We start from the raw sequence: 13,243 nt of genomic DNA, 5'->3' as shown, positions 1-13,243 counted from the left end.
ACAACCAAAAAAGCTGTGAAAACGATGATGATGTGTTCCAAATTTAAATTATTTACTGAAAATGTGTGAGCCTATGGCTTTGCACTTTGTTATATATATATATATATATATATATATATATATATATATATATATATATATATATATATATATATATATATATATATATATATATATATATATATATATATATATATATATATATATATATATATATATTGCATTCTATTTTAGTTACTTTGAGTTTACAATCCCCTGGCGCTGTTTTGTACTGTTTTTGTACTTATTTTGATTATTATTTCTCAACTGTTTGTAAATGTTGCAATTTATAAATAAAGGTGTATACAATTTAAAAAAAAGAAAAAAGGCAAACGTTCATAAAAAATAATTAGAACTCTATGTTAAAGACACTCTCTACCTCTAACAACCAAAAAGCTGTGAAAACAATGATGCTGTGTTCCAAATTTAAATTATTTACTGAAAATGGGTGAGCCTTAGGCTTTGCACTTTGTTTTATATATATATATATATATATATATATATATATATATATATATATATATATATATATATATATATATATATATATATATATATATATATATATATATATATATATATATATATTGCATTCTATTTTAGTTACTTTGAGTTTACAATCCCCTGGCGCTGTTTTGTACTGTTTTTGTACTTATTTTGATTATTATTTCTCAACTGTTCTCAATTTATAAATAAGGTTTATAAAATAAAAAATGTATAATAAAAAAGGCATACGTTCATTTATTTCTCGAATGTTTGTAAATGTTGCAGTTTATAAATAAAGGTTTATAAAATGAAAAAAATAAAAAAAATAAAAATAAAATAAAATAAAATAAAAGGCAAACGTTAATTATGGCTTCTGTTTAATACTTATGTAAATTGTTACTTAGCAACATAACTCAAAAATATTGTCATAAAATGTAAGAAAATGTCCGAAATGGGACAAAGAACAACTTGCTAAGTTAAACAGGCAGGCATACTGTATCTTGATGTAGCTAAATATTATGGAGGCTAATTTGTGTCTTTATTACAAAAGGTTTTTCTGGACACTGAATTTATGTAGAATAGAATAGAATATATCTTTATTGTCATTGTACATTTTACAACGAAATTGCAAGCAAACTATCCATCCATCCATCCATCTTCTTCCGCTTATCCAAGGTCGGGTCACGGGGGCAGCAGCCTAAGCAGGGAAGCCCAGACTTCCATCTCCCCAGCCACTTCGTCCAGCTCCTCCCGGGGGATCCCGAGGCATTCCCAGGCCAGTTGGGAGAGATAGTCTTCCCAACGTGTCCTGGGTCTTCCCCGTTGCCTCCTACCGGTCGGACGTGCCCGGAACACCATTTAGTGCAAATTCATAATGACACATAAAAAACATAAGAACATGGTACTCAGATAAATGGATAAAATACCAAGCACACAGCTCACATGCACAGTCATTCTTTTTTATGCCTTGTGTTCAGTGACACTATTGCTCTCGGGTAAAAAGTGTTCTTAAATCTGTTTGTCCGGCATTTTATTGTCCTGTATCTCCTGCCCGAGGGCAGCAGTTCAAAAAGTTTATGTCTGTTAGAGTTTATGTGACTTCATTTTTTGCGTTTGAACTTTGTGAACGGAATTTAGTGTAAAAAAATTCAGTATAAAATAATTCAGCGTAATAAAAAAAATCAGTGTATAAATATTCAGTGTAAAGCCGAGTAAGAAAATTCAGTGTAAAAAAAAATTGTGCATAAAAATTCAGTATATAAAAATTCACTGTATAAATATCCAGTGTCACACAATTCTAAGTTTGTCATGTATTTCATCATTTTAAAATTTTTTGGTGGTGTACAATTAATTTTATTGTATATTATTTTTTATGTATTTCAATTTTCATGTGTTTTACTGGTAGTATACAATTATTTAATTTGAATTCAAAATGTATTTCATTGTTGATGTACAAAGTTTTTAATCATTTTTAATGCGCTTAATTTTTCATGAATTGTATTGGTATCATACAAGTGTTTTTATGTATTTAATTTAAATGCATTTTATAATTTTTTTAATTGTATTTTATTTGTAGCATACAGATGTTTAATGTATTTTACTGATAGTATACAAGGTTTTCATGTACTTAGTTTTTATGTTATTTTATTGGTGGCATACAAGTTGGTCACATATTTCATCGTTTTTAAAATGTGGTCTGCAATTTATTTTAATGTGTATTATTTTGAATGTATTTAAATTTTCATGTATTTTACTGGTAGTATAAACGTTTTTTTTTTCATGTATTTATATTTTTATGTATTTAATTTTAATTCATTTTATAGTTTTTTTTAATGTATTTTATTGGAGATGAAGGTTTTTAATCGTTTTTAATGTGTTTCATTTTTCATGAATTGTATTGGTATCATACAAGTGTTTTTATGTATTTAATGTAAATGCTTTTTATCTTTTTTTTAATTATATTTTATTAGTGGCATACAAGGTTTTTAATGTACTTTACTTATAGTATACAAGGTTTTCATGTACTTTGTTTTTTTTGTAGTTTATTTATTGAATGGATCCCCATTAGCTGACGCCAAGGCGACTGCTAGTCTTCCTGGGGTCCATATAGGAGCATACAAAATAAAAATACAAAGAATACATACATTACCAAACATTATACAAAGGAAAAATACAACATAATATAAAAAAGCTAGTTATACCCAGTATTAAAAATTCACGTCATGTGGGCAGCTGCAATAGGTGTATCTTCAAAGCTGTCTTGAATGACAATTTAATTTGTGAGAGATTAATGTGAGATGGATACCGATTCCAGAATGATATACATCTATACATGACTGTATGCTTGATGAGATTAGTCCTGGGAGCAGGAAGTGCCACAAATATGTGTGTTAGTTGATTTTAAAAACTTGTTTGTAAAAGTAATCTGGTGATTGATCTAACATGACAGTTCCAAAGAACATAAGAAGACTACAATGCATCTTTTGTTCAACAAACAACCAAGACAGGCGTGAATGCATAAATGAAATCTTAGTGCGCAAAGAACATTTAAGTACCAGTCTAGCCGCTCTGTTCTGAACAATTTGCAGTTTGTTCAAGTCAGACTTGTTTTTTTTTTATTTTATTGGTGGCATACAAGTTTGTCACGTATTACATCATTTTTAAAATGCACTTTATTGGTAGTGTACAATTATTTTAAATTATATTATTTTTAATGTATTTACATTTTCATGTATTTTACTGGTAGTATACAAGTTTTTTTTCATGTATTTATATTATTATGTATTTAATTTTAATTAAAACTTTTTTATTGGAGATGTACAAGGTTTTTTCATGAATTTTATCAGTATCATACAAGTGTTTTATGTATTAATTTAAATGTTTTTTTTTTTAATTGTATTTTATTGGTGGCTTACAAGTTTGTCATGTATTTCATCATTTTTATAATATACTTTATTGGTGGTGTACAAATAATTTTAATGTAAATTATTTTTAATGTATTTTAATTTTTATGTATTTTACTGGTACTATACAAGTTTTTTTTCATGTATTTATACTTTTATGTATTTAATTTTAATACATTTTATCGGTTTTTTAAATGTATTTTATTGGAGATGTACAAGGTTTTTAATTGTTTTTAATGTGTTTAATTTTTCATGAATTGTATTGGTATCATACAAGTGTTTTTATGTATTTAATGTAAATGCATGTTATCATTTTTTTATTGTATTTTATTAGTGGCATACAAGGTTTTAAATGTATTTTACTGATAGTATACAAAGTTTTCATGTACTTTGTTTTTTTTGTATTTTATTGGTGGCATACAAGTTTGTCACATATTTCATCATTTTTAAAATGCACTTTATTGGTGGTGTACAATTATTTACAATTATATTTTAATGTATTTACATTTTCATGTATTTTACTGGTAGTATACAAGTTTTTTTTTCATGTATTTATATTTTTATGTATTTAATTTTAATTAAAAACAATTTTTTATTGGAGACGTACAAGGTTTTGAATAATTTTAATGTGTTTCATTTTTCATGAATTGTATTGGTATACAAGTGTTTTTATGTATTTAATTTAAATGCATTTTATAATTTTTTCATTGTATTTTATTAGTGGCATACAAGGTTTTAAATGTCTTTTACTGATAGTATACAAGGTTTTCATGTACTTTGGTTTTTTTGTATTTTATTGTTGGCATACAAGTTTGTCACGTATTTCATCATTTTTAAAATGTACTTTATTGGTGGTGTACAATTATTTTAAATCATATTTTTAATGTATTTACATTTTCATGTATTTTACTGGTAGTATACAAGTTTTTTTCATATATTTATATTTTTATGTATTTAATTTGAATTAAAACATTTTTTTTATTGGAGATGTACAAGGTTTTTAATCATTTTTAATGTGTTGCAATTTTCATGAATTTTATCGGTATCATACAAGTGTTTTTATGTATTTAATTTAAATGCATTTTTTTTTAAATTGTATTTTATTGGTGGCATACAAGTTTGTCATGTATTTCATCATTTTTAAAATGTACTTTATTGGTAGTGTACAAATGATTTTAATTGTTATGTATTTTACTGGTACTATACAAGTTTTTTTTTCATGTATTCATATTTTTATGTATTTAATTTTAATTAATTGTATCGCTTTTTAAATGTATTTTATTGGAAATGTACAAGGTTTTTAATCATTGTAATGTGTTTCATTTTTCATGAATTGTATTGGTATCATACAAGTGTTTTTATGTATTTAATTGAAATGCATTTTATAATTTTTTAAATTGTATTTTATTAGTGGCATACAAGGTTTTTAATGTATTTTACTGATAGTTTTCAAGGTTTTCTTGTACTTTATTTGTTTGTATTTCATTGGTGGCATGCACGTCTTTTAATGTATTTTATTGATGGCACACAAGTTTTTTTTTAGAGTATTTTTATACAAGTGTAAGACGAAAGAATGCAAGGATGTTTTGATGAAAGTCAGTAAACTTGAATCAGCGTCTCCCACTGAGAGAGAGGCCACACCCCATTTTCCTGCACGTTGCTCGGAGAAGACTTCCAGTCCCACGTCCGTAGCGGCACGCTCCACGACGGGCCGTAATTGGCTGTCACGTAGTCCAGGGTCTGACACGGGACACGAACTTTGACCTCTGCAAGCTCCGCCCAGCACAAGGAGAAGTGAGGGAAGGTGTACCTGTCACAGGTGCTTTCATTATTCTGTGGGCGGTTCTAAATCCTGCCATGTTTACAGTTATAGCAGCACTCTGGCCATAGGCCAGGGGCCATCTTGTCGCGAGATGTAACATCACATTTGGAGATGTCGGTCACATTTTTACGTACTTGAATTTCCTGCCGCTCTTGACCTGCGTGCCGCCGTTCCAGATGATATCTCGCTCCTGGTAGAAGAAAAAAATGTCCAGCTTGACGTCGTCCTTTACAAAAGAAAGTTCTAAGCTGTCCTCCACCTTGCAGACAAAAAGGGTCAAAACTTTGTCAAACATCAAGCAAGACCTTCAAAATAAGAGCACGGGCAAACGACGTCTTCACCTTTCCGAACTTGTGCTTGAGTGACAGGCCGACCGCTTGGAAGGCAGTGATGATGTCGGAGCGGAAGTCGCTGATAAAAATGCCGATGTCAACGTCACGACTGTATGAGATGATGCTGCACTGCCTGAACCAGCCTGCAGGGGGGCGACATAGCAGCAGAAATATTGCCTCTCTGGAAGGGCGAGAGTCTATCCATGTGTGTTTTATTAGAGATGTCCGATAATATCGGTCTGCCGATATTATCGGCCGATAAATGCGTTAAAATGTAATATCGGAAATTATCGGTATCGGTTTTTTTTTTTATCAGTATCGTTTTTTTTAAAAAAAAATTATTTTTATTAAATCCACATAAAAAACACGAGATACACTTACAATTAGTGCACCAACCCAAAATACCTCCCTCCCCCATTCACACTCATTCACACAAAAGTGTTGTTTCTTTCTGTTATTAATATTCTGGTTCCTACATTATATATCAATATATATCAATACAGTCTGCAAGGGATACAGTCCGTAAGCACACATGATTGTGCGTGCTGCTGGTCCACTACTAATACTAACCTTTAACAGTTAATTTTACAAATTTTCATTAATTACTAGTTTCTATGTAACTGTTTTTATATTGTTTTACTTTCTTTTTTATTCAAGAAAATGTTTTTAATTTATTTATCTTATTTTATTTGATTCATTTTTTAAAAAAGTACCTTATCTTCACCATACCTGGTTGTCCAAATTAGGCATAATAATGTGTTAATTCCACGACTGTATATATTGGTTGATATCGGTATCGGTAATTAAAGAGTTGGACAATATCGGCATATCGGATATCGGCAAAAAGCCATTATCGGACATCCCTAATTATTAGTGTACCCTTACCATATTTTCTAAACAATACAGCGCACCGGTGTATAACCCACACCTACTAAATTTTAAAAGAAAAAACTTTTATTTATTTATTAGCCGCATCGGACTATAAACCGCAGACATATACAGTACAGGCCAAAAGTTTGGACACACCTTCTCATTTCAACGCGTTTTCCTTATTTTCATGACTATTTACCTTGTAGATTGTCACTGAAGGCATCAAAACTATGACACCTGTGAAGTGAAGACCAATATCTTGAAGCTCATGGAGAGAATGCCAAGAGTGTGCAAAGCAGTAATCAGAGCAAAGGGTGGCTATTTTGAAGAAACTAAAATATAAAACATGTTTTCAGTTGTTTCTCCTTTTTTTGTTAAGTACATAACTCATTCATAGTTTTGATGTGACAATCTACAATGTAAATAGTCATGAAAATAAAGAACATGCATTGAATAAGAAGGTGTGTCCAAACTTTTGGCCTGTACTGTATATGTTGTGAAATGGGTAATTTAAACAGAAATATTTCGTAAATGCTCATTTAGATGCCTAAATAGTTTCCAAACACTGCCCGTAGCACGGCTGATCGAACAAAACAGAAGTCGTTGTCGCGGACCCACAAGCTGCGGAAGCTCGCTCTCCAATCAGCTAAACCAACTCAATTACTCCACGGTGACGTTTTGGTGAGTTTACTGAGGAATTTGTAAAACTGAAACAATACAAAAAGAATGCCATTTTAAGTTAATAATACTAACACAGCCCTTTGTAAACGTCTTAGCATAGTCGCTAATGCTAACGACGCTAGCTTGATTAATAGTACGATAGCACATACAAAACACTACTATGAAACATGTTGACGGTTTAGTAAGTATGAATTGTTTCAGTTATTTTGGAAAAACTTACAAACGTTGCGTTGCTAGTTAAGATTGTAAAACTGAAACAATACAAAAACAATGCCATTTTAAGTTAATAATACTAACACAGCCCTTTGGACATCATGTATAAGTAAAGGTAAGACCATAATAACGTTTTTTTAATTAAATGTGCTTTTCATGATAAGGTAAGCGCTGGAGTGAGAAGAGGTTTTAAAATAATTAGCGCATGCTTGCCCATCCCGCATGCTTTTGGTAAGCGCAGGAGTGAGAAGAGGTTTTAAATTAATTAGCGCCCCGGCGGCTATTCAAGGAAATACGGTATATTACAAAGACAGGATTAAAGAGTATGCAGCAGTAAAAGTGTCAGATGTCAGGTGTGGTACCGAGGCAGGTTCCACTGCTGATCCAGAACGGGACGTGGAGACGTGTGAGGGTTTGTGCTGCCAACCCGAGCAAAGACTTGGCTTTGTTACGAAAATCCAAGGCGTCGGGAGTCGTGTCGTCCGGGTAGCTCTGACAGATCAAGCACACGCACGCGCATATTTAAAGGTCATGTGACTGAATGCTTTGTTTGACCTGCCGGGGGTCTCGCACCTGCAGGAAGCGCCGGGCGTCACGGTGACGGCACTCCAGGAAGCGAGCTCGCTGCTGCTCGGACAGGAAGTCGGAAATGTTCTGCGGGATTCGAACGTCGAGGCCGTCCATGACGGTCGGCATCAGTCGTGGCCTGCCAGGGCAGAAATCATCAGCTGCTCAAAAAAAGAACCATCTTGATGGCGTGCAAACCTGTTGTAGGCGCCGGCGTAGCGTCCAAAGTCCAGGCGCGTGAACGGCGCAAAGCTGCGGTCCGTGTTCGCTTTGAGGCGCAGCGGACCGTGCCATAGGTAGTTGCCGCTACGCTCGTACAGGAAGACCACCTTCAAAGTAAAAGCAAAAACCATAAGATTTATTAGAAGTGACCTTTTTTTTGGGGGGGGGTCTCGTGAGTGGCCTGGCCCCGCCCACCTGAATAAAGTAACCGTTGAGGCGGAGCAGAAGGTGCAAAGGGATCTCCTGCGCTGACAGGATGTCCAAACTGGCCAGTCGGGGGTCTTCTCCTCGCAGCTCCAGCAGCTCAAAACCCTTTTGCTCGGCAGCCGATGAAAAAGCGGCCTGGGAGAAGTAATGACGTCAACGCCGGGCGCCGCCGTAATGCGCTCGCCGACTGCTGACACTCACGTCGTACTTCCACGAGTTGGCGAGGACGGCAAAGGACGTGACGGGCCGGCCAGTACACAGGAAGCTGCAGCGCTCCTCACGCTCGCCTCGCCGCAATGCATCCTGGGTCAGGTGGCTCAGCACGGCCACGTCGGCGAGGAACAGCGGTACGTGGAAATGGCGCGACAACGCCAGAAACGTCTTCACTGTTTGCTGAGGACGAGGCAACCATTCGGATGAGCATGGATGCTCTCGCTACACTCACTCCTGACCCAAATGCACTAGCTACACTTAACTGCTGGAGGCACTAGCTACAGTCACCCATTAAATGCACTAGCTACACTTAACTGCTGTATGCACTAGCTACACTCACACATTAAATGCACTAGCTACACTTAACTGATGGAGGCACTAGCTACAGTCACACACTAAATGCACTAGCTACACTTAACTGCTGGAGGCACTAGCTACAGTCACACACTAAATGCACTAGCTACACTTAACTGCTCTATGCACTAGCTACAGTCACACACTAAATGCACTAGCTACACTTAACTGCTGGAGGCACTAGCTACAGTCACACACAAAATGCACTAGCTACACATAACTGCTCTATGCACTAGCTACAGTCACCCACTAAATGCACTAGCTACACTTAACTGTGGAGGCATTAGCTACAGTCACCCACTAAATGCACTAGCTACACTTAACTGCTGGAGGCATTAGCTACAGTCACACACTAAATGCACTAGCTACACTTAACTGTGGAGGCATTAGCTACAGTCACACACTAAATGCACTAGCTACACTTAACTGCTCTATGTACTAGCTACAGTCACACATTAAATGCACTAGCTACACTTAACTGCTGGAGGCACTAGCTACAGTCACACACTAAATGCACTAGCTACACTTAACTGCTGGAGGCACTAGCTACAGTCACACACAAAATGCACTAGCTACACTTAACTGCTGGAGGTACTAGCTACAGTCACCCACTAAATGCACCAGCTACACTTAACTGCTGGAGGCACTAGCTACAGTCACACACTAAATGCACTAGCTACACTTAACTGCTGGAGGCACTAGCTACAGTCACACATTAAATGCACTAGCTACACTCACTAGCGACCCAAGCTACACTAACCCGTTAAATGCACTAACTACACTTAATTGCTGAAGCACTAGCTACAGTCACAAACTAAATGCACTAGCTACACTCACTAGCGACCCAAGCTATACTAACCCGCTAAATGCACTAACTACACTTAACTGCTGGAGGCACTAGCTACATTCACTAGCGACCCAAGCTACACTACCCCGCTAAATGCACTAGCTACACTTAACTGTTGGATGCACGAGCTACACTTAACTGCTGGATGCATTAGCTACAGTCACACACTAAATGCACTAGCTACACTCACTAGTGACTCAAGCTACACTACCCGTCTAAATGCACTAGCTACACTTAACTGCTGGAGGCACTAGCTACATTCACCCACTAAATGCACTAGCTACACTCACCCGTTAAATGCACTTGATGCACTAACCCATTTAATGCACTCGCTACACTAAACCGCTAAATGCACTAGCTACATTCACCCACTAAATGCACTAGCTACACTCACCCACTAAATGCACTAGCTACACTCACCCACTAAATGCACTAGCTACACTCACCCGTTAAATGCACTTGATGCACTAACCCGTTTAATGCACTCGCTACACTAAACCGCTAAATGCACTAGCTACATTCACCCACTAAATGCACTAGCTACACTCACTTGTTAAATGCACTTGATGCACTAACCCGTTTAATAAACTCGCTACACTAACCCGCTAAATGCACTAGCTACATTCACCCACTAAATGCACCAGTACACTCACCCGTTAAATGCACTTGATGCACTAACCCGTTTAATACACTCGCTACACTAACCCACTAAATGCACTAGCTACAACCACCTGTTAAATGCACGTGATACACTCACCCGTTAAATGCACTTGATACACTAATCCGTTTAATACACTCGCTACACTAACCCGCTGGATGCACTAGCTACACTAGCCCCTAAATGCACTAGCCCACTAAATAAAATAGCTACAACAAACTGCTAAATTCACTTGCTACACTCACTGAGTTCACTAGCTACACTCACCCATTAAATACACTAGCTACACTCAACCATTAAATGCACTAGCTACACTCACCCATTAAATGCACTAGCTACACTCACCCATTAAATGCACTAGTTACACTCACTCGTTGGATGCACTAGCGACACTGACCCACTAAATAAAATTGCTACAATAAACCGCTAAATGCACTTCCAACACTCACTAGGGACACTAGCTATACCCACCCGTTAAATGCACCAGCTACACTCACCCGCTGGATGCACTAGCTGCACTAAACCACTAAATAAAATTGCTACAATAAACTGCTAAATGCATTCGCTACACTCACTAGGGACACTAGCTACACTCACCCATTAAATGCACTTGATACACTAACCCGTTTAATGCACTTGGTACACTAACCCGCTGGATGCACCAGCTACACTCGCCCCTAAATGCACTAGCTGCACTAACCCACTAAATAAAATATCTACAACAAACTGCACTTGCTACACTCATTAGGGACACTAGCTACACTCACCCACTGGAGGTTGTGGTCCGTCAGGTGACTTGTGCTACTCAGGAGGCGAGGGCCAGACTGTGGAAGAGATCACATGTCATTGACAAAGACGGCTGCCATCAAGTAACCCATCCACTGGGTTAGCATTGACGTCGACTAGTAAAAGTGCACTGGAACGGCAATTCCTATTGGTGAACAATAAATATAAATATAAAAGTTTCATCCTAAGAAAATATTTCTGTGCCTTTTACTAAAACTTTTATCCAACGTGCTTAGGCGAGCTGGCCGTGGGCACTCAGCTCAAAGTATGTAGTTATATATATTGCGAGCCATAGACATCTTCTAAGGGTACGCAGCATCGAGCGCTACAGCCTACTGGCGCTGACGAGACGCGGGGCCGCCATCTTGGAGTGGTGATCCGCTCCACTCAGTGCAATTCATTTGGCAGGAGCAATGAACTGTCAGCGCATTTAATTCATCTTACCTCACTGAATACCACTGATTTTCACGCGTTTTTTTTGTCATACGTGTAGCTATGATAAAGGACACATGTTTTGGCGTGTTTTATTATTCATAGTTTGCTTAACAGTAATAGAATATTCTTATATGCTATAAGTGACCAGACCAAGATCAAAACTGGGAATATAATCCCAGAGAAGGGGGGAAAAAAACGGTCAGCTATTTTTAAATTGAAGAAACAATATGATTAGGTTATATATACATGCGTGTATCCTACATAAACAATGTATGAATACATTAGATATCTATATATCTATAGACTGTATCTCTGTTGCTGCAGCAGCAGAGAGTTTATTCTGTCTTGACACTTTGTATTGATATTTTGTATTACATTCGTCCCTTAAATGATAATGTTTACAGTGATTGTTTTATATGTATTTTTTATGTATGTCGCTTTGGATAAAAGCGTCTGCCAAATACTGAAACATAAACATATACAAACACCTGAAAGTCTTTATATCAGCTAAAACCACCAATCTGTTTCACTGGATTCAGAATAAAACCAAATTCTCTCTTACCCAACAATGTTAGTATTTGAATATTGTTACTTGAAGACTTATCCCTGGTTACAATTATACTGTTAACAAAGTACTGTCTTATACTTTGCCTAAAATGAGAATGCATCATAATCGGTGGCGGCTGGTGAATTTTGTTTTAGGTTGGGCTGAAAGTTTGTCAACCAAACCCCTGTAGGAGGGTCATCCTCCCCCAGAAGATTTCTTTGTGATTTTCACATACAAATATTGAAGATCTTTGCTCCTTCTCAACTCTGTGGTAATGTTCTTTTCACAAAATACAACCAATAGTAGGTTAATGTTAAATCTTACTTGTTAAAAGTAATCCCCCGATTCCTATTTTTAACAGTCCGCTCATTTGAGCAGGAAGACGCTGAACACCATCTTCGTTTTCTACCTGTCAACTGTCAGTTTAGGCTGCTCGCCGGCACCTCGTCACCACTTCAAGATGGCGGTCCAATTTCTCGCGTCACAGCAGCCAATGCTGCGTCTGCGGTGCGAGCAGCCTGGCATGAACCTTGACATTTTCAGGGAAAAGAGAGTCTCACCTTGCTGACGTACTTCCGGTAGTAATAAAGCTGAAACAGGAGGAACAAACAGCTGCTCGCAATCAGCAGCCATAGCACCGCCGTCTGCTTCACACGAGACATCCGGTCCACTTGACGGAACCGCGCTCCTCATTCCCGCCGAACACTACTTGTGAGCGCAACTGGCAAAAGAAGCGAAAAGTGTGCACTTGTTCACCGAGAATCAACCTGCCGCCATCTTGAAAACAAGCTCAAATGAACCAACCACTTCCGCTCGGACCCTTCACAATAAAACACGCATTCTCGTCTTTTGTCTGGAGCGTTAGCCACTTTCGAATGAAATAATGATAATAACGACTGGAAACTAGGGATGTACGATAATGGCTTTTAGCCGATATCCGATATTCTGATATTGTCCAACTCTTTAATTACCGATATCAACCGATATATACAGTCGTGGAATCACCACATTATTATGCCTAATTTGGACAACCAGGTGTGGTGAAGATAAGGTACTTTTAA

At 36.7% G+C, this 13,243-nt stretch overlaps 1 protein-coding gene across 1 annotated transcript; it reads right to left on the bottom strand.

Moving 5' to 3' along the window:
- Positions 1–4,874: 4,874 nt before the first annotated feature.
- On the bottom strand, positions 4,875–13,107 carry fktn (fukutin). Its single transcript, XM_062031921.1, has 10 exons — positions 12,743–13,107; positions 11,182–11,238; positions 8,544–8,735; positions 8,331–8,477; positions 8,112–8,242; positions 7,920–8,052; positions 7,709–7,838; positions 5,592–5,725; positions 5,385–5,509; positions 4,875–5,238 (listed from the first exon to the last, which is right to left on the bottom strand). Exons 1-10 carry the CDS (start codon positions 12,842–12,844, stop codon positions 5,025–5,027), a joined length of 1,365 nt encoding a protein of 454 aa, XP_061887905.1. The 5' UTR covers positions 12,845–13,107; the 3' UTR covers positions 4,875–5,024.
- Between the last annotated feature and the right edge of the window lie 136 nt (positions 13,108–13,243).

The sequence above is a fragment of the Entelurus aequoreus genome, linkage group LG21, assembly GCF_033978785.1.
Source record: "Entelurus aequoreus isolate RoL-2023_Sb linkage group LG21, RoL_Eaeq_v1.1, whole genome shotgun sequence".
Taxonomy (NCBI): domain Eukaryota; kingdom Metazoa; phylum Chordata; class Actinopteri; order Syngnathiformes; family Syngnathidae; genus Entelurus; species Entelurus aequoreus.
The sequence above is the reverse complement of the archived record's forward strand: the minus strand, read 5'-3'. Positions and strand labels throughout refer to the sequence as shown.